We start from the raw sequence: 25185 nt of genomic DNA, 5'->3' as shown, positions 1-25185 counted from the left end.
ACATATGAAGCTATATTCAGACAACCATGGTCAAAGGAGCACAACCAGGCAGGGAGAGGTACAAAACAAACAACTAAACAGAAAGAGCAATGGAAAGTGATAGCTAGGATGTCACAACAGACAATCTGGAAGAGTAGCTTAGCTAGTATGGCTGAAGGCGTGGTATATTAAACCCAGCGGGTCGCCGGCGAGCGATATTACGAATCCCACAATGGCCACGCCAAGACCCGCCCTTCAATAGCATTTATTGGCCAGGCGTCCATGAGAACGCAAGGTAACGTAACCCCATTTGTACAGGTCCTATCCCCTGACCAATCGGCTATCCTAACCTTAACCACCCAAGGTGAAATGCCTAACCCCAACCCATCGAGCCGCTTTGTAGGGCGGGTCAGTAATTTTGCCGCCTGCAATAGTTCCTTCATTTTATAAGCACAAAGCATGATTCATAATGGTAACCTAAGTGCTCATGCTAATGAACAAAAGAGATGAGAAAATCATGATGATTCCCTACCTGGGAGCTGGGCCTAAATGCTGAATCTGGGTCCATTCCTGGCTTATTTATGTTCCTCTAGTCTGTTCGTGTCCACCAATCAAAAGAATTGAAGGGGTTTCTAATAAAAATGTATCCAAGTTTTGAATATTGTCATGTGGAGTCCATTGCTAAGTGTACGCTAACTGTCTGCTAACTTCTTCCCAAAGTTGTTCTGTCTGAAAAAATACTGTGCTTCTCTTCCTGCACCATGTTGCTGGGTATGCTTGTTCTCTGTAGGTTGCTGGCTACACAATGAAAGTATCCCCACCTTTTCACGTTTAGTTTTCATCCCGGGACAGCTCCCGATTTAAAGCAAGCGCTCCCAGTGTGGAAGGCCAATGGGGTTATGTCTCTGCGCAGCCACATTAGAATGAACTAGAAATGTCATTGGCTATCAACACGTCAATCGTGACGATCGTAGCCAATCAAAAACTCTTTCCAACAGTGTACACCATGGATATGGATACTTTCTTTATACTTTATTCGTCCCACAATGGGGAAATTCACTTACCGGTATTACAGCAGCAGTTTTTCCACAATAAAAACAAACCAAAAAACAACCAAACCAACAGACAATGTGCAAAAAGTACTGAATGAATGTAAAGTGGCATTATATAAAAAGTATTTAAGTAAAGTAAAGTAAAGTAAAGTGAGGTGGCCATAGTGCGAAAAATATTGTAATGTAAGATGGATAGGTGAATTGCATGGGAGCCAGCCTAAATGAACGGAGTTCAGTCCCTCCTTGTCAGAGCCAGCAGTCACATGACTGTATCTTGTGAGAAAAAAGATGATAAGCAACGTTTGAATGAATGTAAAAAGGTGTTAAGTCATCTAAATGCTTCAGTAGCCTATGTTTTTTTTTCCCACTGTCACATACGTGAGCAAACACATTTAGCACAATTTGTCACTTGGAGAGCTTTTTGAGAGGCTCAGGAACACCAGTGACATCACATACTGAAAACTCCATAGCTCCTATAAGGTTAGGCATAAAGGTTTGAAACTTCATACAGGTGTTGTTGACAAGATTTAGAAGGTATGTGTGGTGTTTTTGCATAGTGTGGAACAAAGCATGTCTGAGTTATTGTTATTAAAATGTTAATGATAGACCAAAAAAACAGTTTGGAATCCTTCATAGGCGGCGCTAGGCTATTTTTAGGGGTGATGAAGCAGGTGTAACAGGGCATAGTAGGGCGCGCAGCAGGACCACGGCGACAGGCTGAAACCATGATTTAGGGGCCACCCTAATCCAAGGAAACATGCTGGGCGAAAAGAAAACATGGACTCCGGGGAATAAGCTCCCCAGAGCTAGGTTAGTAACACGCACTTCTGGAACATGGAAGCACACAGATGGAAAGAGAGAGGAGAGAGAAGCTCAGTGTGTCAAAGGAAGTCCCCCGGCAGTCTAAAACTATAACAACATAATATATAATGGATGGGGAGGGAATGATGAGTAACAGATGCCAAAAGGTTATGGCCATGACATGTTGGTGTTATTTGGTTAATGTAGTTTATTAATGTAACATTGGTCAAAACTCAACCAAGGGCGTAACTTTGGGTTCAACATTGGGGGTGTTGAGATCTTCACTTTTGAGCTAAATTAAAATTTCAATTGTCAAAACCTTCATTTTCTGCCTTAAATTTGTGTCTTTTCTGCATCAAGTTATGGTGCAAATGTCTTCATTTATGTAAAGGAAATTATAAACGTTTTTTGGGGGGGTTTCACTGGCCTGTTTTGATTCCCCCCCCTGTAAATTACGCCTATGGGATCAACAGAAGCACATTGCCAGGATAAGCCCGTCCGCTGATGCTATCTAAAATTGAAACTATTAAAACACATTAATGAACACTGTTGCATTGGGTGACATGTCTTCATTACAATGAAAATGGGCACTGTAGTTTATTTTGAGTCAATCCCACAGTATCCAGACGTTTTAGGAAAGATTTAGGAAAGATTTTTTAAATATTTCCGTTTTCAGTACTAGGAACGATAAGAGTGAGCGCCACAGACACACCAGCAAAGCGTTAAAGGACTAATTCATTGTACACTTTGGTCTAGGATTTGTTGACAGAATAATGTCAGCCCTATTTTTTTAATTCTTCAAATTCAAAAGACTAAAATCCATGTTTAAGTTTTTTTTTTTTCTTTTTTTTTTAATAAACACTTTCAGCTCCCCTCCTCAAAGGCTGAAACCTAAAAGCTGCCTCATCAAAGGCTTAAGACGAAAATGTCACACATTACATTTAAAGTCTAAGACTTGTCCTTCTCCATCTTGGCTTCGAGACATCGACAGAATTTCAGCGTGACTTCTATTTCACAGAGGTCACACCCTTTTTTGCTGCAGCCCACATCAGACATTAAAGCAGAGTCCAGTGTTTAGAGAGTAGCAATGTGTGTTTGTGTGTGTGTGTAAAATTTAATTATTCAGTAGTGGTGGGTTTCTCCACTCAGGGCGGATGTAAAAGCAGAGCATCTTCTTCTTCTTCCCTCTTCTGACCTGCTCGGTGCCATCAGCAGCTCCCAGAGTGCAGCTGGGCCGCATTAATTATTCATTGTTATATCTCTGTGAAAGGTATACGGAGGCCTTCAGCTCTCTGCCTCTTTATCACTCCCTATTTCCAGCGCTCCCCTACAATCCCCCTCCTCTCCCTCGAGCCAACAAAGAGCCAATAAAAAGCTTTGAGTTCTCCGGTAAAAGCCAACAATTTTAAATTGACAGATTTAATTCTTGTGCTGTATTTCCTGCTCAGACGTGAAAAGCTGAAAAAGTGATATTTGTCTCTATTAGCTGACAGCAATGTCACACTCTAGAGGCTGCTGCACCTTAAACATATATGTGTTTTAGACTTTTTAATTTTCATTAAAGGGTTAGTTCACTTAAATTACTTCCATTTACCTCTAGTGGTATCTAGCCATGTAGATAATGTTTTGCTTATTTGTCCAGGTATTGAGATATCTGTCTTTTGGACTGAGTTGACAAATACATGGGCCTTTTATTTTAGTCTGAAGCACACTTCTGAACATTTTTACCTGGACCCGATTTTCTAATCACTTCCTACAAGTTGATTCAGTCTAAAATCTGTTCTGCATTCTTGACTGTACCAACTTCTTGCTTTGAAGGATGAGTCGCCGTGAAACACAGTCCTGCAGAACCAATGGACATGGTTAAAAGAAACCTAAAACCGCCAAAAACATGTAGTTTGAACACAGTGATTGCATTCAAAGTAATGACATTTACTGCTAAAAGAGATGAATGAAAATTATCTGTAGCCATGATTTTCTCGTGTAGTTGTAAAGCAGAACAAAATAGTTTAAAAAATCATCAGGTCATGGACAGACCTTAATCATATGAGTTATTCTGGGAAGGCAATAAGACATTTTGGAGAGTTTTTAATGTTCAAACAAGATTGAATTTAACTTTAATCATATAGGCCTTTTCACAGCAGACACTTGTCACAAGTAGGAAAAGCACAGGTGTAAATAATAAAATAAAAGATGGCTGAATTCCATTTGCTTCAGTTTCAGGTTCCTGGTAATGCGCATGCTGGCTCACTTTGAGACCGTCATGACATTTGAATAGAACCGAGCCATCGTTGATGTTTTTAGTAACACCTGCGTTTTTCCTGCTCCAAAATGCCGTCAGTAACCCTTTTAGCAGAAGTTTTATATGCAGATACATCAAAATGTTGTCATATAAAACCAAAATTATTACATAAAATAGCATAGACACAACTAAGGGCATGTTTAAATAAACTAGTCTAGATTTTTTTTTACTGGTCTTTATCTTGCGTGACAAGATGACTATCATGAGTAAGGTGGCACATGTATGACCGTGATGCAACAGGATTTGACTTCTGGGAGGACACAATCTACTTCACATTCACTGTGTGTACTGTATGTGTGTGCCTGTCCCCCCTGACCCACTGTAATCCTGTGGTCTGCCTGCACTGTAATCCACACACAAACACACACACACACAAACACGATCCAGTATCAGTCTCTGGAAAGAACACAAACTCAGTTCTACTGAAAGAGCATATAATATATCGTGAGCTGTATCTAACCTTAATCATGGAAAGATAATATAAAACACGACCAACAAACACACACACACACACAGATGAGCAGGAGGTCTTGTAAATACACATTCATGTTTATTACCATTTAGCATTTACATAAGACAATAGATCGTTAGACTTTTTTTGACATAGACTTTTCATTTAAAACATTCATATTTTTTTTCACAATCCCCTTTTCTTGTCAAAAGAAAAAGTAATTCATATCCAATAGTAACAACTGTACAAAGACAGCCTGGTACGTACAATAATTCACTTAAAAATTCTTTTTATTTTAGTCAATGCAAATCATGTGACAACAAAAACAACAGCTCAAGAGTTCCCATCACGACAATATTTTGTTTTCCCTCCACAGCGGAGCCGAGTGATCACAAACGACTAGAGCTCGTATGTACATGCACTAAAGTGCTAGTGTTCAAAAGGCATGCAAATATTTGACTGATATTTGTACAACTGCCTTCCAAATATGCATAAGGTTATTCAGTTTGTTGTCACCCTTCTTCTACATGTTTACAGAGCCAAACCTTCATCCCCACCTAAAAATAAATACATTAGCATCAGAAATGACATCATGTGTCTCTGCTTCAGACCCGATGAAGCAGAAGTAGTTTGTTTTTTTGTTTGTTAGCTTGTGTTGTCCTTCCTCTCCTTGAAACTAAACAGAAAAGTCAGGCTTCAAAGGCTGGCAACAAAAAAAAAAACAGAGGATTTGCTCTTATTGAAAAAAAATAGTTTGAACATGAATTGATGCAGGACAACGTAAAAAAATAAAAGTGTAAGCAGATGAGAAGAAATGGTATAAACTTCATACAAATGCAACAGCTGACCTACAGTTTTCACCTGGAAAAGGTTCAGAATTGTGTATATATGTATATATATTATAAATACATATGCGCACATGTGGGGTGATGAGTAACTCAAGTGTGTGCAGGCACCTCTTTTGGAAATGTAGTTGTAAAATCTTTCTTTGATGATATTACAGTACATCCAGGTTCTTCTAAAAAAAAGTTCTGGTTCCTCGATGGTCAGCTGGTGCTACTGGGTGGATCTCACCTCCCTTCAGGCTCCGGCTCTCGGGAGTCTCTAGATTTTGGGGAGTGTGTGTGTGTGTGTGGAGGGGGGGGGTTCTGAGGTACTGGGTCTTTTAGGCTGAGGTGGAGGAGGGTGACAGGAGGTAAAGGCGGCCTCACGCTGGCTCCTCGGCCTCCAGGATGGTCTTCCGGAGTCCCAGCGGCGGGAAGGTGAACCTCCTCTTTGAGCCCTCGCTCCACTTGGGGGAGGAGGAGGGGGAGCGGGCGGCCCAGCGCGAGGGGGGTCGTCGGTTGGCCGGGCGGGCCGGTCTCAGGAAGCAGGAGTCCAGGGGTGGAGCCACCGGAGAACGAGGCAGGTCCTGCAAATGACAAGGAGCTGTCAGTGAGGGGGGGGGGGAGCAAGGAAAGGACTATGGAATGTGTCAAAAAAGAAGAAGAATGTCATTTTATTAGGAACTTTTATTTCCCTATAGCCTCCTTATGATATTTCTATTGTTTGTGTGTTACCATTCTGTACACGCATCATTTCAAATGAGTGGAGTACCAGTTCATTAGGTCCACCTGTACAATCTGAGCCTGCAGTAGATCCAGATGAGGATTGTGTCATATAGCCGAGAGCTCCATAACAAACGAGTCGGTGGCCCAGGAGTTGAGATTTTTTTGTCAACTGTTTTTTTTCAAAAAGCTCAAGAAGGAACTGTCTAGATCACTAGACTAGACACGTTGAAGGTTTGTAGACGTCAAGGTTACAAATGTAACCATTGCTATAACAGAATTTCACTGAATACATCATAACATGTATTTAGGACCTGCTACAGTACACAATAGAAAATTCAATAAAAAAACCTATAAAAAAACTTCCATTTAAAAAAAATATATTTTGACCTTCAAATCACCAAATAAGTCATTTTTGAGGGTGCAGTTAGAAGTGTAGTTGTATTGGAGAGTGCGTGATGCTCGGAAATATTTCTAATGTTCTGTTCCCCTCGTGTACTTAAACGAGGGAAAAACATTTTTGAGACAGCTTTAAATGGATTTAGTGCTGATAGCCCATACTGTATGAAGGGATGATGAGCAATGCAACAACTGTTAAATGTTAATGAAAAACAAACCTCGGGAAGTTCAACAAAACCAACTTAAAGCTGAAGTAAAATGAACCAATAAAATCCACAGCCTCGCAGTGATGTACATGTTAACTTCTCACCTAACTCAAACTTCCCATGTGCTCAGGTAAGCAAGGGCTCAATATACAAACACAACAGTCATTTAGGAATGCCGAGTTACTGCAGACACCGACATTTACCTGTGGACGGATGGATTGAAGGACCTAACGATCTCACTATGACTGATTGAGATTATCTGCTCCAAAATCACAAGCAGGACACCACCACTTCAAGAACTTAAACACGCTTGTGTAACTTGACTGATAAATCAACTGATTTCATTGACTGATGAAAACACTTGAGTAAAATAAATGATATACCCTGATAATGTTTTTAACCCTCACACAATGATGTGTGCAATGATGTGAACAAGTCGTGAACATAACGAACATTTCCCATCTTTGTCAATAGTGAAATAAAATCTAGTCGAATACAACACAACAAAAAACAGCAGGGCCGGCCCAAGACTTTTGGGGGCCCTAAGCAGGATTTGGTTTGGGGACTCTCCACATTGTAATGTTTTGCCACTGCACTTTGCACTAAACCAACTTGTGTATTGTAAATATTAGTTTAAGCACTCATAATGTGCAAATAAGCATTTAAAGACTAATGTGGGACCAATTAGCAGCAACACTTTATCTTTAAATAGACCGGCTCTGTTATAAGCTCAATTGTGGGACATTTTAAGCGCTCTTGGGGGCCCTCTGGTAGCCACGGGGCCCTAAGCAGCCACTTAGTTCGCTTATGCATCGGGCCGGCTCTGAAAAACAGCCTTAAAAAATGATCATACAGCTGAAACCTTTTCTGTCATACAGGTGTGTAAAGCTGATTTTGTGCTGTTAAAGGACACTGCTGGATTGGGGTGAAGGACAAACTGTCCTGGTTTGTGTCGAAACATGGCTGTTCACATCCATTCATGTCACGATGAGTGAGGTCCAGAATAATGCAAACAAAGGGGTTTATAAATTTAGTTTAAGACTGTGTAGTGTGTATGCATATTTCTGCTGTGGTAAACACAGATTAATGGTGATGAAATCACAGAGGCTTCATGCATCTTTCTCCTGGATGAAAACAGAAAAAGTGAGAATAAGAGGGCGATAAGAAGAGAGAAAAGTGGCTGTGTGTGAGTTTATTTCCCCCTGTCAGGATGATGTCAGAGTGTGGTTGTGAAACGATCACACCGAGACATCCGACCACTGGCCTGATTTATAAATAGCTCATCTCCAGGCGATAGATTTCGGCTGAAGGATAGGGGACATCGAGCCAGCAAAGCAACAATCTAGTTCTGCTAAAAATACACGCCAGTGGCAGTGAGGCTGTGGTGGTGTGAGAGCATGAACTGAAGAAAAATTCAGATGGATGAAAAGATAGACCCACCAATGAGTGATGTGCTACACAAACTGCAGTCCTGATGAACTGGCAGGAAAACAAGTCACAGTGACGGATGGGCGGAGTCTCCATCAATAAATAATTTGTTTTTGAATACAACTGATGGATTGTGTACATACACCGGAAATACGGACAAGTCGTTGTTTAATGGGAGGCTTGTGGGTTACTACAATTTCCTATGTGATGCTAATACATCAGATGACACGACGCCACAGATCATGCACCAGTAATGTGAACAGGAAGTCAGTGCACAGGAATGGCTGCTGAAGATAGCCACGTGAACAGCTTAACATCAACTCTGACTTCTCAGTCGATGCTTCGACCTTAAAAGTGAAATCCACCGTAAAAAAAACTTTGACACTGTTAAAACAGACAATGTGATTGAATCCTGTAAGCAAGTCGACTCTCAAATCTCAAGGCCTCTTCCAGCACTCAAACTCATCATCAAGGAGAGTTATTAAAACAGGACAGATTGTCAGTCGTGTTTGTTTTTCAATTCCAAAAACTCTTTGCTTCAGCCACGTACCACATCTGAATGCAAAAAGTAGCATTTTATTCCTAAATTTGTTTTTTCAAAGGTATTTTGCCTAATGTAGGAAATGTCTAACTGAATTACAAGTAGGCGAGGAAGGTTGAGAAACCAGAAAACTAACTACAGCACTCATCATAAAAATGCAACGACAGGCTGATAACATTTTGTAACAGTGGAAGTGCATCTGATGGTGGATTTTCCCTTTAAGCATGCAAAATGGACCAGAGTAAGCGGTTAATATCAACCAGGCATCAAACACAACCCCGGAGTATAGAAAGTGATGAGTGTTAGCAGTGGCCTTCTTCAGTATTTTTGGAGGACTTGTTAGTGTGAGAGGAAATGGCTAAGGGGAACTGTAAGAGGAAAGAAAACACTGTATGGACAAAAGGGTGAAAACTTCACAGTCCATCCAGTCGCACACATGGTGACAAAAAGAGGAGGACCTGGTAGAAACACAATGTTAGATATTATATTGTTGGGGCTTCACAAGGCCCCCCAAAAAACAACCTGTACTGAGGAATGTGTGAAATGTCCAAAAGAGTTGTCTTTTTTGTGTCATGTATACTGTTCATGTTTTATGATCAGTAGTCAAGACACAATCTGATGGACTGAGTTTGCTTTAAAGGACCATACCGGCTATATTGCAGGATCTATCCCATTAATGTCAAATCATAGATATTTTTTTTACATTACCACCAATCTTCATTTAATTTCTTCTGTGTGGTATGACAATCAACTTGCTGAAACTTTAGATGCATACTCCATTACAGATAATGTTTTAGTTTTTTTTTTTGTAAAGCTAGTGTTTTCATCATTCACTAATCTATTGCAGAGAGCAGGAATTGTACTGAAACATCATTGTGATTTTAATTGCTTATAGCAAAATCCCACATTAGAGTTTTGATCACGAGAAACTCACATTATTGTTGTCAGAATATTGATGCTTGCTTATTGTTTGTCTTTCAGGTTTGTCTCCAACAACTAGCCTTAATAAGCGGTCTACGTTAGCTAGTCATAAACATTTACACGTCAGCTCAGGTAACACTAGCTGGCTAATGTCAACGTTAGCTGTGTTTTATTTTATCTGCTAGCTACCCACAGTAATTTAGTTGCCCTGAGTATTAGTTTACCTAACCTAAGCTAGTAAGTGAGCGGTCTTAAGCCAGGGTTTGACAATAACTAATTTTAACGTTAACAGTTGTCCAAATATTCTTTTTTTAAATTGTGTGTGACTTTCAGGTTGTGGGATAGGTCAACATTAGCTCACTAGAACGTGTTTAAAGTAATCATCTTGAAGATTTTAATTTAAAGGAGAATTCCGGCCAATTTTTACGTTAATCTTGATCGCTATAAATATGCTAGTACAGTCGATAGAAAAAAAAACGAGCCGAATCCGTGCTAGTAACACGGAGCTGCTGCAGCTACATGTAGAGCTCCAGCTTAGCTAAAACGGCAGTTGTGGGAGCATGATCTAAAGAGTGCCTTTGTGCCTCTTAACGGACACAAAATTCCGTGACAACAAGATGCATTTTCAACTCAGACATCCTGCCGGTAGCTAGCTCGCCCTGCTAGCTGCTGTCTGGCCGTCAGTGTATTTAGCTAGGCTTCGGTGATAATCAACACGCAGCAGATTTGTGTGATAGTTCCCTTAGCTGGGCTAGCAGGCCCGCCTGGCATCCTTGCTTCTTCCCGCCTTCCTCGCCTCCCGCTCCCGACAACAATCGACTGAGCGTCCGGTGGTCTGGTGGATGGACAGGTCATGCCTTTGCGGCAAAAAATTGTAGTTTATTTCCCCCTCAAAAATAGGTAGTTGAGTGTTCAGTGACTATGTAAATGGAAACGGTCCAAATGATGTCTGTGGCTTGCACAGTGATAGCAGAGAAGGCTAGCTGTAGGCTCAAGCCGAAGTACCGTGGGAATTCAGTTGTAGCAGGAAAAGGTAAACAGTAGTGTGCAGAACGGAGTGTAGTGTGTGAAAATTGAAGATCTGAGGTGTTCACAAGGGAAGAAGCTTGGAGTAAGAATAACTGTCCTCTGGAGGACATAGCTAGAACAGCGGGGCGATTGTTGTCGGCCGCGGCAGGCGACGAAGGCCGGGAGAAGCAAGGATGCCAGCTAGCAGGGCGAGCTAGCTACCGGCAGGATGTCTGAGTTGAAAACGCATCTTGTTGTCACGTAAGGGCCCTGTTCATGTTGCACAGACATTTTAATTGTATTTTGTGTCTGTTAAGAGGCACAAAGGCACTCTTTAGATCATGCCCATACAAATGCTGTTTTAGCTAAGTTGGAGCTCTACATGTAGCTGCAGCAGCTCCGTGTTACTAGCCCTTGGATTTGCAGTAGTATGAACAGGGTGTCTTTGATGACATTCCTGAGGAAAAATCACAAGCAGCGATCTCTGGAAAGTCAGATACAAAAACAAACCGAAGCAATTACCACTTAATGCCATGGGTGGCGTGATAAAGACGAAAGAAAATGGAGATCTTCGAGATTGTACCTAAATTGAAATTATTTTTTAACAAACAGGCGATAGCTGTGTTTGAAATATAGTTGACTATACTATCACTATAGTGAAATTATCCTAAAACACAGCTTGAAAAAAATGCTATCGCCAAAAAAGCTAACCAGGATTTAGCTTAACCATGCTTTGTGAAGACAAAAAAAAAAAAAAGTGTCACAAAATTGATGTACGCTTATTATTATCTTTCTGGTTTGTCTCTTAGAACTAGCCTTGGCTAATGTCAGAAGCCTACATTGGATAGTAGACAGCTCGGTTTACGCATGCTGGCTAATTTCAATTTTTTTTAACTCTAGAATTTCCTGTATAGTGAGCAGTGAATGAGTTAATGATTTCAGATACAGCTGATATCCTTTACTACCTGTCATAACAGTTTATGAAGCTGTACTGCCAACAACAACAAGATTATCAAATTAGTAGATGCAATGGAGCTCACCAATACAAATCCAGCTTAATGAATGTTCGCTGTAATTGATCTCGTGCTAGTCTCCTAAAGTTGATTTTCATACCGTACTGGTGGAAAATTGTATTTAAATCTAATAATCTCAAAATGTATGGTATGACATTGGAAAACAGTTTATGTGATTTATGTGGTTAATGGACTAAAACATGCAAAAAAACACCATTATGGTCCTTTAAAAAAACAGATGATCTACAACGGAGCGTGCATGCATTAACACGAAGAAACAGATGCATAGCTGTCGCACAACTTTTGACACCACTCCGATGGCTTCACACACTGTCACTCTGCCGTCCTGTGAAGCATGCATTAATGAAGAGGGTAAGGAGGGGGAGGAGGAGGGGTGGGGTCTGCAGGGCGTGAGGTGAGAGGTCCGTGTGGCTGGTGAACCCACCGCCAAAGGTTCGTAGAAGAAGAGGAGGAGGAAGAGGAACTTACATCACGGAGACAAGCTGAGTTAAAGTCCCCAAGGAGTTGTTAGTATGACAGTTTGGTTCTGGATCAGAGCACAGCGGACAGGGAGGAGGGAGAGATAAAGCCCAGAGGGGAGGAGAGAGGGGGGGAGGAGGGAAGATAGAGTGGGAAATGTTAATAGGTATATTCGGGCAAAGCAGAATTTTGATAATTCTGGCATATCAAAGGCAGAGAGGTTTACCAGAAGAAATAAGGTGGCTGTGCAGTCCACACAGAAAGCAGTAAACACACACCCATTCACTTTAGACCTGGAAAAAAAACACAACTGGGACGTTGACCTTGATGTAGATACACACAGGCCAGTCGGATAGTGTTGGAGATAACCAAACATTCAATATGGCTACAAATAAACCACACTAGGGTTGGGTGACATGTCAATTTACACCACAATAACGGTTTTTCAACACTGTTTCTACTGACAAAGCTAACTCTTTAATACTTAGGTTATATTAGGTCACTGCAGGCACTGTTGCAGATCAATGAGCAGGACTGCTCCTGTGCAATGTGATGAAGTACCTTGATTTGACAGGTATTTCATTCACTGTATTGCTGAAAAATTGATCAACAGAAAATTAACAACAATTTTGATAATCATTTGTCATTTATTTAAACAAATATGCCAAACTTTGCTGCTTTCAGGCTCTCAAATGTGAGAATTTGCTGTTTTTCTCAGTTTTGTATCGTATCATGGTATATTGTGTTACCATTGGTCAAACACAGCAAACAATGTGAAGACTCTGGGAAATGTTTATGGGTCGTTATGTTTTTGGACGATTAATTGAATGATCCAAAAACAATCGCCGCAGCTGTAATTGACTGGGTTAGCTAAAAGCAAAAATTAAAGTCTGGTTGTTTAGGCCCTGTCCACACGTTCACGGTTATTTTTTTCCTCCTTTGTATAAAAAAACTCCCATCCACACAAGCTCTGTTTAAAAAAATCTCTGTCCAAATGAAAACGCAACACAATTGAAGCACTGAGCATGCCAAGCCAACAGGTGGCTATATAACCTTAACCTCACAACCTTGAAGCCACGTTGGCTTGAAAAAAGCAATAACTGGAAGGCTACCTTGCTGCAATTGCGCATCAATCGCTTAGTAGCGCATTCAGATGCCTCTGTTTCTCAATATAGTGGAAGAGTAAGTATATTTATGTGTGAATTTAAAAAAAAGTCCTGTTAGCGGTCAGACCTATCTTCACAGGCTGCGAAGGAAGCTCTGGCTAGTCCACACAGCATTCCGGGATATGAGAAAAACGTGCTCTGGTCATTTCTTTAAACCAATCACAATTGTCTGTGCGCCGGACTGAGCAACGGTGCTTCTGCATAATAGCCTCGGGAAGGAACTTGTTTTGGTGGAACGTGTACATTTAAAGGATGTTTTAGTTGTGCAACAGAAAACTCTGATTGGACAGATAGTCTAGCTAGCTGTCTGGATTTGGATGAGGAGCAGTTAACCATAGTCCTCAGAAATCGACCGGAGTTTAAAATGCCCATAAAGAGAAGGCCGAAGGTGACGGACATCCGGCCGAAAATGAGGGACATCTGGCGGAACCTCCGGCAATACCGGAACAATCCCGTAAATGAAACGTCGTTGATATAGACTACCTTATTTGTGACGCCTCACAAAGGGCATACCGGTGCACACTCTGATGTTACAGGCCGAAAACAATGAAACACTGAAAACAAAGTTTCTGAAAATCTTAACCCTGGAAGGAGTTTTCTAAAAGATCTGTTTTCAAAACGCATAGAAAAAGCTATGTTTAAAAAAATACCTATGTACGTGTGGACAAAATCTAAAGCTAAATCTAATAATGGTTTCTTAATTAAATTTTGCTATATCACAAAACATATCTAGTAGAAATTTAAATTGGTTTGAACAATAACCTAAATTTCCACTAAAGCTAAAATGATTAGTCAATTAATTGATTAGTCGATTGACAGAAAATGGGTGAATAACAATTTTGATAACTGATCAATTGTTCAAGTAATTTAATGAGGAAAATGACTTCTCTGTGTTTATCCATTACAAGCACACTCAAAAAACAGCAATATAGGATCCATCTCGATGTCTATACATATTGCGAGCTTAAGAACCAGCGCAATCCATTATTCTGCTTTGTTAGAGCTGTGACCGTCATCCACAGAAGGCATCACTTAGTGCAGGAAACCACACACTATTATCCATAAAATCACATATTAGACTCTAATCTTACTCTGTCTGTTCTGCAGATCAGTGAGTAGCAGCAGCTGGTGAATCCTTTATGTTAGTGGACATGTTAATCACCATATGTGGGATTATGCTGCCCACTGTTCAAATTATGGTTTCACATATACAATACGTCTTTTGGTACATTGTTTTAATGTTCAGCTTAAAACCTTTCTGAAGTTCTAATCTGTAGAGGCGTGCCAGTACATACAGCAAACTGAATGCATTTTTTCTTTCTGTTTCATCATTTAAACATGACCAGAAAGATGGTTTTCTGTCTGTCTTTTATTTTTTTCCCACAGGTCAGCTGAATGGGTGGTGAAGAGGGCCCGACCGACGTGTCACTGATTTCATCACTTTTCTTTTTTTTATGTTTAATTTGGTTAAGGGGGAAACAAATTGCTTTGAAACCTGGAACCACTTAAAATTCTGGTTGAACATTTAATTGGAGAGTTGCTGATAATGATTAATAATGTAACTTTGTAACTGCAATCTCACTCAGATCATTACAGTGAGATCATTAAGTTTTACTTCTCCAGTCATCAGACACATAATTCAGGTTTCGGTCGAGCCTCAGTGAAAGTTAAAGCACAGAAATAAAAGGCAAACTACAAGAAAGCCATTACAGTGAAGAAGAAAGTACAGAAGAAGAAACCATGAAGGAAAGTTCAGTATTATTGAAGAGGGTCGAATATTTTGACATTACCATTGCATCAGTCAGTGCTTTCGATCTGAGAAAAAAGCAACATTTTAGTGATATTATAACGTAGTTGATAAGCTTTTTCTCTAACCACAGATGCCTTAAAGTTTATCTTCATAATAAGGAAAATCCAAGGCAAAGTCATAAATATTTTTGCATCATAAAACATGGGCCCCAGAGCAAATGAATGATGAAGCGATGAATCCAGTGCGTCTGTATATTTACCTCCATACATCCAGACTGTCCTCTGTCTGAGTCGGCCTGCCGGCTGCTGTCTCTGCTGTGGCTGCTCTGTCCTCCAGCCTGCAGCCTCCTCTCCTCTCTAAAGCTCTGCTCCTGCAGCTTCTTATTAAGGATGCGGGCTGTGTTTTCAGCCAGCGTGTAGCCCGGCGGGGCCGACAGGTCCTGCCGTATGCTCACCACCTCTGGGTTTCTGTCCCCCTGCGTCTCCACTATCAGCTGCACGGGGCTGGGTGAGCGCCCGCGAGCAATCCGCAAGCACTCGGTCCTGGGGTCTGTGGCGAGAGCCCCGTGAGCAGGGCTGGGCTCGGTGGTGGAGGGAGGGGTGGGGCGAGAGCGACTGGGGGACTTGTTGAACTTCTGCATGGACTCGTAGGCCACGGGGGTGTGGTCGATGATGTTGAAGAGGCTGGACAGGCCGTCGTTGATGGTGGTATGGACGGGGCTGTCACGAGTGGTGGTCGAGCGGGCCCACGCTGACTCGCTGTTGCCCTTCTGCGGTGTGGTGGGGGTGGGAGCGCGGTTCGTGTTGGGTAGCTCAGCCTTGTTGGATGTGGACAGTTTGCGCTGAAGCTTGGGTGAGCCGTACTTTGGCGAGCAGCAGGGTCGCTCAAACTTACTCTGGACGACAGGAGAGTACTGAACCTTCCTCAGGCTGCGTGACGGGGAAGAAATCGGCGTGCCGCCGCCTTTCGGGGTGAGGCAGCGGTGGGGGCTGCTGGTCAGGTTCCTCAACAGGTCCGTTTGTAGACCCACACTGATGGTCTGGGTGGTCTGAGTACCTCGTGTGGTGAATCCGTTGGTCTGGCAGGCGGTGTCTCGGATGATGGGCCCTGGCGGTGAACGGATGGCGTTCCTCACAGAGATGGCCACCTCCTTCATGTCGTCACTCATGTTTCTGGAGAGCTGAAGCTCCAGAGAGGAAGTGTAGCCCACAGTGGGGCAGATAGGAGACTGGCTAGGAGAAGTCCTCAACCCCCCACCCTCCAGGAGCCCACATGCCCACCTCCCACTGCTGAACACCTCATCTGACCCGCTGGCTCCCACCCCAGCCTCTCCTCCGCTCCTGGCTTTGGTCCCTTTGGCGTACAGGAAGTCCGGGTCTTGGGAAGTAGGGCACTCAGCTGCCCCAGATCTGGTGGGGCTGTGGAGCATGCGATGACCATAGTGCTCCACTCCCACCCCTGCCTCCCCTGCTCCGTTGCCCCTCAGCGGGGACTTGTGGCAGTGCTCAGGGCTGCTCAGGGTGCTGGTGGTCAGGGTGGCGCTGGTGGTGAGGAACCAGGACGCTGGCTGAAATGGTTCAAGGACGAGCTCCCCTCCCCGGGCCTCGGGGGGTTTGTCTGTCCACATGTTTCGTGCAGGATCCGGGCCAGAGGCGGATGATGGGAAGTCCCAGCCCTTATTATTGAACTCCTCAATGTACTTGAGGTCGTCTGGGGACAAAGGCGGGGTGACGTCGTCTTGGCCCAGATCACCGTGGCGAGTCTTGTCAGGGAGGAACGGCGAGCTGTCCATTAACCGCTGGAAGTCGCTCATGGAGCACACAGACTTAGCTCTGGACAGGACACACAAACACACAGTTCATTAACATTAACTTCAGCTGGGGCACTGAAACCAAACATTACAAAAAAAATCCCAACCCAATCATGATTTCATCTCCTTTATGTTCCCACTGCAGAAAACAAATCCTAAATATGGGTGTATTTAAAAAAAAAAAAAAAAAAGCAACCTAATGCTTTTCAATGTTTAACTGTCTGAATTATTTAGCAGCACAATGAGCTCGATCACCTTCTCGCCTTAACAGAAACTTCCACAGAAAAATCACCAGATGTGTATGTATGAGCAACAAAAATGCTGCAGGAGGCTGAATAATCTGCAGCCAGTCAGACCAGTTCTTGGTGATGTATTTACTGTTGACATCTATTAAAACGCAGCAGCTGTTACAGAACAATTTAAACACTCTTTGATCTCAGTTTGACTTGAAGCTTTTTCATGAGGTTACCTGAACAGACTCCCACCACCCATCTCGTCCTCTGGGGTCGCAGGATCAAGTTCTCTCTCCGGAATCTCATTCAGGGCCTGAAACACAACAGATACAATAGTTAAATCATGTGGAAAAGGGTTCAGTGTAAGATGATTAATAGGCAGTAAAAAAACTGTAGTTTATTCTAAAAATAAGTGAATATATCGGTCATATGAAAACAGGGGTACCTCCTATAAAACAAAATTAAAACAAAGTATGATAGCTCTAGTTCTGGGGCCATTTGAACACCACTATCAGTTTATTGAGTAGTTTGACCTCAGGCTTCAACTAATGAAATTTTCTCCTAGTGACTAATTCATTAATCATTTTGTATTTATGTATGTATGTATGTATGTATGTATGTATGTATGTATGTATGTATGTATGTATGTATGTATGTATGTATGTATGTATGTATGTATCTATACTATGCTATCTATATTATTATTTTCTGTTTGACCTGATTTTCTGTTATGTTCGAAATAAGTTTCAATCAATCAATCATTCAAAAAGTCTATAAAATGTCACAAAACAGTGAAAAATGCCCATTATGTCCGTTACATAATGTATACAAATATATAACTTTTGAAAGCTCAAAGTGATGTATTCAAATTGCTGCAGCTACTCTTATTTCCATCACACCCACATTTTCGTGCTGCTGTTCAAAGCTCTGCCTCCCTGGTGCAAATTGTTTTATGTGATTTAAAGCACTACATTAAAGGGGAGTTGTCTTGATGTGGCTGATGTATGGGTTACCTCCTTCATGCAGGGGAACCTCTTCTCCCCCTCCAGTCTGGAGGGTGGAGGGACGTCCAGACTGCTGAGGGGGTCCAGTGACAGTGCGTCCAGGAACAGGTTCTCTGTTGGGCCTTTCAGCCTCAGCGCAGCCCCATGCTCCTCCAGCATGGCCTCAGAGTCAGAGTGGGAGCGCATGGGGGGGGCAGGGATGGGGGTGGACGTACAGGGGGAGCGTGGCGACCGGGGGGCGTTGCAGGGACTGTCCTGAGGAGAGAAAACACCTCTGTGGTCCGAGCCACCATCTTTGATGTCGATGCCCTCACCTCGCCGGGTGTTCAGCTCTCTCTGCATCTGCACGAAGAATACAAACAGATATGAGGGGATCAGTCAGAGAATTTACTTTACAGTTTAAGTTTTCATGTCTATTTTTTTATTATTTAAATTGTTTACACTTAAAGACATCAATAAATCTAAAATGTTTTTGGTTTGTTTTTGTTTGTTAATGGGTTTAAACATTACAGGCTGACTGATACTGCATTTATGTAGCCAATACTGATAGATATTTAAGAATTAATAAACATTCTGGTAACATTGCTTATGCATCGCTGAATGATGCATCTCTGCTTCCTACTCTGTGTCTCTACATTTAGCGGGTGCATCAGCAGTTGTTTTTTGCTGTTTTCAGAGTTTATTATTTTTCCACTCCCTGCTGTATATGTTAATTCTCTCACACTTATATCATATTAACCAGCTATTGTTTCTATCTCCTGCCCTGAAGATCACACACAAGCGAGATGAGACCCTGCAGTTGGTCTAATTAAATCTCACAAAGGACATCAATTATTCAGTTATCCTGAGTATTTATTGTATCTAGCCTTGACTATTCTAAAGTACCAAACAATAGAGAAGATAATCGCCTTGGGTGCTTTGCCTCTCTCTCTCTCTCTCTCTCTCTCTCGTACGCCCACATGCACTCACATACAGCGTTACAAGAAAAGGCTTCAGATCTTAAAGCTGTGGTGGGTTTTTCTAGTTTGAGCAGTTTAGTTTAAAGTGGATTCAAGGCTGCAACTAGACAACTGGGCAAACTCCATCCGCTGAGGAAGATTGTGTAATACAATCGGAGACTCTAGAACAGCTACTACATTTTCCCTGTGGTGATTGTTTTGTCAAAAACTGCTGATTAATTTTCTACTGACTGACTAATCAAATATCTATGAGCCTGACTTGACTTTAACCCTCTCTTTCTTTTTTCTCTGCATCTCTTTCTCTACCCCTTATATGTTCAACCCTGTCCTTCCTTCTCTTCTTCTACTAAAACTCTTCACTTTTCTCTGTCTCTTCCCAACTCCTCCTGTCTCTCACCCTCTCCATCTTGCGGTGGAGCTCCCTCATGCTGCCGTCCCACTCCTGCCGCTCTTGGTCGAAGCGCTCCAGCAGGTCGCCCCTCTCGCGGCTCCACCTCTTCTCTCCGTGCTGCAGCTTCCAGCGCAGGTCCAGGGAGGTGCTGTGGCTGTCGGCCAGCAGACGCCGGTGCTCCTCACGTTCCAGTTTTATAGCCCACTCGGGGTCTTCGGCAGGTTCCTCTTCATCACCTATCTGAGCTTCACCTCGCACTTCGCCTTGGGCCTTCTCCTCCAACTGGTCAAAGAGCAAAGATACAGGGGTGTTGGGTTGATTAGTCATTATCAAGTCTTTACTATGCTGCACAGTATATATATATATACACAAATAAATGATGAAGAAATAGAAAAGGCAGTGTTATCAGGCAGTACCACAATAATTAACATGGTTCCACTTAATGGGTTCATTCACCCAAATTACAACCCAATTTTTATTAGAACTACTTTCGATTGAAGAAATAGTCCCTATGAAAACTGTTTGCAGTAAGGTTTGTTGATTATACACAGTAACTAGGATACTGTTTCTGGAAAGAGGTGCTGCTGTCCAATCTTCTAATGCAAAATTACATTGTTGGTGTGGAGGTATAATTTTCTAGACCTGGGCAAATAAAACCAACATAACGCAGGAGGGAAGCGAGAAAATAGTTTTTTGGATGAACCTCTGCTGTTGTTTTGAAGGCACAACTGACCAAAACAACTGCAAAGATAAAACAACGATAGAAACTAGCCTCTGCCAAACTTGTTTTTGCCCTGTTTTTGTTTTGCCCTCCCGATGGATCAATATGATTTTTTAAAGCAGTGAGATGAATCATTTCTCAAAGTTTTGTAAAACAATCCAAACAGTAGTGTCTGAGATATTGTACATGACATACAAACAATCTTTCGCTCTTTACTTTTTGATACTTTAATGTATTTTTTGGTCAATGACTTTAATAAAATAAAAAATGATTAAAAAACACTGAAAACAGAAAATGTCCAGTGCTCACACAGCTACTAAATAATAAATGAGTGTCAAAGCAGATTAAAGAAATTACAAAAATGTTATATCTTTTTATTCTGTGTAGCCTTGTCATTGTTCCAATTAACACAATTTATGAACAAGCTAATGAGGAAATGGCTCACTAGGACTGTTTATTTAGACAAACAGACGAAATAAGACCGACTGAGACTAGTTCAGCGGCGCAGTGGGGGTTTAAAAGGTTTAACCTGCTTCAATTATTGCTGAAACGCAACATCAGCTGCAAGGCGCTGCACTGGCCAATCAAATACATGCAAGCACACATTCATGGTAGATCAACTTGTAATCAGAACGGCATTTTTCTACTGTTTAATTAGCGATTGTTGTGACAAAAGATAAAATAATTGCCGCGGTGATAGATTTCCAGACTTGTAAAATCCTGTCTTAAAATATTAAACCATAATGTGCACAATTTCTCCTATTGAAAAAGAAAATCACAATGAGATAAGGAAAAGGTATCATAAAGTAGATGTTATGTAGCCAACAGAGACACACAGTTGAAACTTGAGCGCAGGCTGTCCTCCCAAATTTATATTTTAAACCACTCACTAGTGGAAGGACATGAACCGAGAATTCAGATGCACTGCAGAAATCTTCAAAGCTGCAGAGCGACAGAGAGAACTCTGGAAGAACAGAGCGTTGTAATCTTCAGACTGCTTTGACCCTTCAACATAATGGTACAAACCAGAGTCTGCAGTACTGGAGCTGTGTTAAGAGCAAGTCAAGGCTGCCTTGAAACATCAGCTTACATAACTCCCATTCACAAATGTTTGTCTTGTATACTTTTATAGAGTGCTTGAAAACTGTCTGATTACATACTGGAGAGGATGACATGTACATTAATAGCTGCTGAATGAATGCTAAGAGCCAAGATGTTAGAGAATACATATAGACAGTTATTTAGGAGGCTTGATGCAGTGCCAGTGACCAAACCACAGTATGAAACATGAGCCTGCCTGATATTAATATCTCAAAAAATAATCCTATAAATCTTATGCATATAAATACCCAGGTGAGGGTATGTAATTTTAATTTCTGCTCTGCTGGGCTATGTAATAATCATGATTAAAAACCAGCAGTTTAGGGGCATATTTCTTAAGTCTTAATCAGGACAAAGCACAGTGGAGCAAGAAAAGAACTTAAAATGGTGTTATCAGAAGAAAACTTAAGAAAATTCGTTCCTGTTGAGGCCCTCATCGACCTCTGCTCTGAGAAAGGATATGAACCAAGTTAAAGCTGTTCAGATTAAGACCATGAGAGTTAAAAAGATAATCTCACTCCTATAAATCAAACTGCTTAATTGGTTCCCAAAGCTGCAGTTTACTTTTAAACAGATATAGCTGGGAAAAGACACTGCTCTGCCACTGTGGGTTTCAAATTTGATCTTCCAATACTGTCTCCCGGATACATCAATATCCTCAAATTGATTGCAAGTTGTTTTTTCCACATTGTTGGCCACCTGTCCTGATCGTGCTCTGCCTCTCAAAGGGAAAGAAAATCTCAAGATGAAATCAGACACAGTGGACAGTGAGGCTCCAACCGTACCACAGAACATTGTGGATTCAATAGCCCTCCGTCCCACACTGTTGTACCTTTCCTACAAATGCAGTTGCCCTTACTGCAAACAGAGTACTGATCTTTTTGTCTACCATGAAATTCAAACAAAACCCAAATAGCATGTGCTCGGTAGAATTGGGGTGTCAGGATACTAAGCGTTTAACAACAGATATGTCTATAGCAGTGGTGGAAGTACTCTATTTTTACTTATGTAAAAGTAGCACTACAACAGGGTAGAAATAGTCAGCTACAAGTAAAAATAGCATTTAAACAAAGCATTTCGTTGTGTGCATAATCTGAACATGCTTTGTTTAGCAACAGTTTAGCAGGCATAGTTGTATTTGGATTTATATGAGCCCACGAATGAATACAAGACACTTGGATAATGTTGCAAAGGAATTTCAGGAAGTTTTTCGGACGATTTATAACTTTTTTGCTATCTTTCGTTCGGCATCTGTTGAAGTGTGTTTGCACTGATATGCTTGTATTATTTGGGTGCTCTGCTCTCCTTAACAGCATTCGATAAAAAAAACTTTTTTTCTGGGACCATAGAGATCCTAGGGAGGTGAGTACTATGTACAATGTATATTGTGTTTTGGTGAACTATTCCTTTAAGTACAGTACTTGAATAAATGTACTTTGTTACTTTCAACCACTGTCGTCTATGTATACCTATTTAAAGCCACTAGGTGTAGACTTCGAAAATTTCCCACTTTGTTGCCCCCATGAGGGAGTATCAAAAAAGACACTGTGGCAGATGGCAATACGCCCACCCCCCCATGAATCAGATTCAAGAACACTGACATGTACTGGCTGAAAGCAACACATAGACTGCACCAATTTAACCCTTAAATAAGTTTTTTCCTGGGTGTCAGTTTAAGTCTTTAAGAGTTTAAGTCTCCTACAATGTTTTAAATGCTGTTTTATAAGAACAGTTTGGGAGAAACAAAGAACCATTCTAATCTTGGGAGGCCTTTACTGTAATTGCGAATTGAAATATTTTTGATATTGACACAAAAATCTGCAGCCCCCCACAAAATCTCTGATATCAACTTTCATGTACTCATATCAGTTGAGATGAAGATACTCCCATTAGGAATATAAGAGAGCACTTTACTGCTGTTTTGAGTTCACTAAGAAATATTTAGAGGGACATTGAACAACTAGGCACAAGGCTGAATTAATCATAATAGTTTTCACAGTGACAGAATATACTCATTACACAGGGCCAGGCAGGTGATTAACCATTTTCTTGTCTTATAAGAAGCTGTCTTTTCTCTTTTAATTTAATTGTTGAGGGGTGATTATAAATTGGATTCTGTCCATTTCTTTGTCACTTACTTAATTTCATCTCTGCACTTTCAAAAAAGACACTGATTGGCCCAGGGGGGTGTAGTTAAAAAACTAAAAAGATTTGTTGTTTTTGACTTGTTACCGCTTTGCCATGAGTGGGATGTTTACTGTCACCTCGCTGCTTATTGAATGCACCGCTAGTTCTACACCAGATTGTGTCCTGTCCCTTTAAGGTTGGTGCTGAGACGCCATCTGTACCTGGGCGAACTGGCACTTCATCTCTGCCCACTTGACCTCCCAGGCGGCTTTGTCATTGGCGTAGGACTGCTGCAGTTGGCATCGCCGCATCTCCTCCTCCCGCAGCTCGTCTCGAAACTCTTCCAGCAGCGTCCGCAGGGCCTGCAGCACTTGCCGGTTCTCCCCAAACTGTCCAGAGAGGATTCAGACAAAACAATAATTTAGAAAAAGATTAAACCAACTCACTCAGACACAACTGAACTTGCCATGTTCATACATGGCAAGTTCTGTTATTATCTTTTTTTTTTTTTTTTTTTTGATAATTTTTTGGGCATTTTAGGCCTTTATTTATAGGAAAGCTGAAGACATGAAAGGGGAGAGAGAGAGGGGGAACGACATGCAGCAAAGGGCCGCAGGCCGGAGCCGAACCCGCGGCCGCTGCATCGAGGAGCAAACCTCCGCATATGGGCGCACGCTCCACCAGGTGAGCTACCCAGGCGCCCCTGTTATTATCTTGATAGGCTTGTCTCTTGTTTTTATCCCTGTCTTCTGTTTCTCTTTAGCTCTTTGGGACAAATCTGCTTCATAAGTGCTTTATAAATCAATTTGACTTGAACCTCTACATCTTTCTTCTATTCTTTTTTTATCCTTGTCCTTTGCCATCTATCATTCCTTGACTCCTACCATTAAAGCATTAAAATATGTACACATGGATGGGTGTAAATATAAGGTTGCACTCAAACATCCTAACTCGAAATGAAGTGAAATCCCTCAGGAACCTCTGAGTAGAGCAGTAATTAAAACTGCACCTGTTGGACGACTACCGATTTATTTTAGTCCAATTATGATGCAGGGGTTTGAGACAGTTAAGAGAAGAGCATGTTTTCCTGCTCAGAGAGGTGTGTGGAGAGCTGTTTTCTAGTGGTCCTGCTGTGGAGAGTCTTCCGGTCTTGCCAGGAGGCAGTGAAGCACAAACGAGTCTGTGAGTTAAACATCACCTCAGTACAGCGCCGCCGGCTCTGCCAGCCTCGGGTGGGAACTCGACATGAGCTCAGGTGCTAAAAGGCCAGTGCACTTCAATCCAGTATAACAAGAAAAAAAGTGGAATTTGCACCAAATTTTTTTTCTGTGAGCAGATACAACCACAATAGACTTAACTTTTTTTCTTCGTGTTCTACTGTTGTCTATCTAAATATGCATCATATGAGCAAGGGTTAAATTGGGATTTGGCAGGTGGGGGAACCCCAAATTCAGAGAAGCTGGTTCGCCTGTTACTCCCGTTACGTCCTTATTCCAAAATCGTTTAAAAGGTCAAGAGAAATTCCAGAAGTTTAGTTTACAGTAAAACTAAATTATGACTGTGTTAACTGCATGCCAAATTAATCAGACGGACAAGCCAAATGTCCTCCTAATATGACATGTTGCTATGCTGACAAACAATGTAGCATTTAAAAGCTATTTTATTAAACTGAGTCCGGCGCAGTGCTCACTCGACGTAAAACGCTACATTACATCACCTTCACACTTCACAGAGAACAATGAGGGCAAAACAGCATCACTGGTCTGTTTTAACCAAAGTTTTTCTGGTCTAGTCA

At 41.6% G+C, this 25185-nt stretch overlaps 1 protein-coding gene across 10 annotated transcripts in view; it reads right to left on the bottom strand.

The window, feature by feature from the left end:
• Positions 1-4662: 4662 nt before the first annotated feature.
• Positions 4663-25185, bottom strand: part of LOC120568419 (microtubule cross-linking factor 1) — an 88658-nt gene continuing 68135 nt past the window's right edge. For 2 of the 10 annotated variants that reach the window (XM_039815934.1, XM_039815935.1), the window contains 6 exons: positions 23612-23779; positions 19448-19723; positions 18101-18433; positions 17324-17400; positions 15304-16876; positions 4663-5996 (listed from right to left, as the gene is read on the bottom strand). In XM_039815934.1, coding sequence (XP_039671868.1) covers positions 5793-5996; positions 15304-16876; positions 17324-17400; positions 18101-18433; positions 19448-19723; positions 23612-23779 — 2631 coding nt within the window. In that variant the 3' untranslated portion in view covers positions 4663-5792. The other 8 variants (XR_005640725.1, XR_005640724.1, XM_039815937.1 and 5 more) reach the window with 8 other exon arrangements.

This window comes from Perca fluviatilis, chromosome 11 (assembly GCF_010015445.1).
Source record: "Perca fluviatilis chromosome 11, GENO_Pfluv_1.0, whole genome shotgun sequence".
NCBI lineage: Eukaryota > Metazoa > Chordata > Actinopteri > Perciformes > Percidae > Perca > Perca fluviatilis.
The sequence above is the reverse complement of the archived record's forward strand: the minus strand, read 5'-3'. Positions and strand labels throughout refer to the sequence as shown.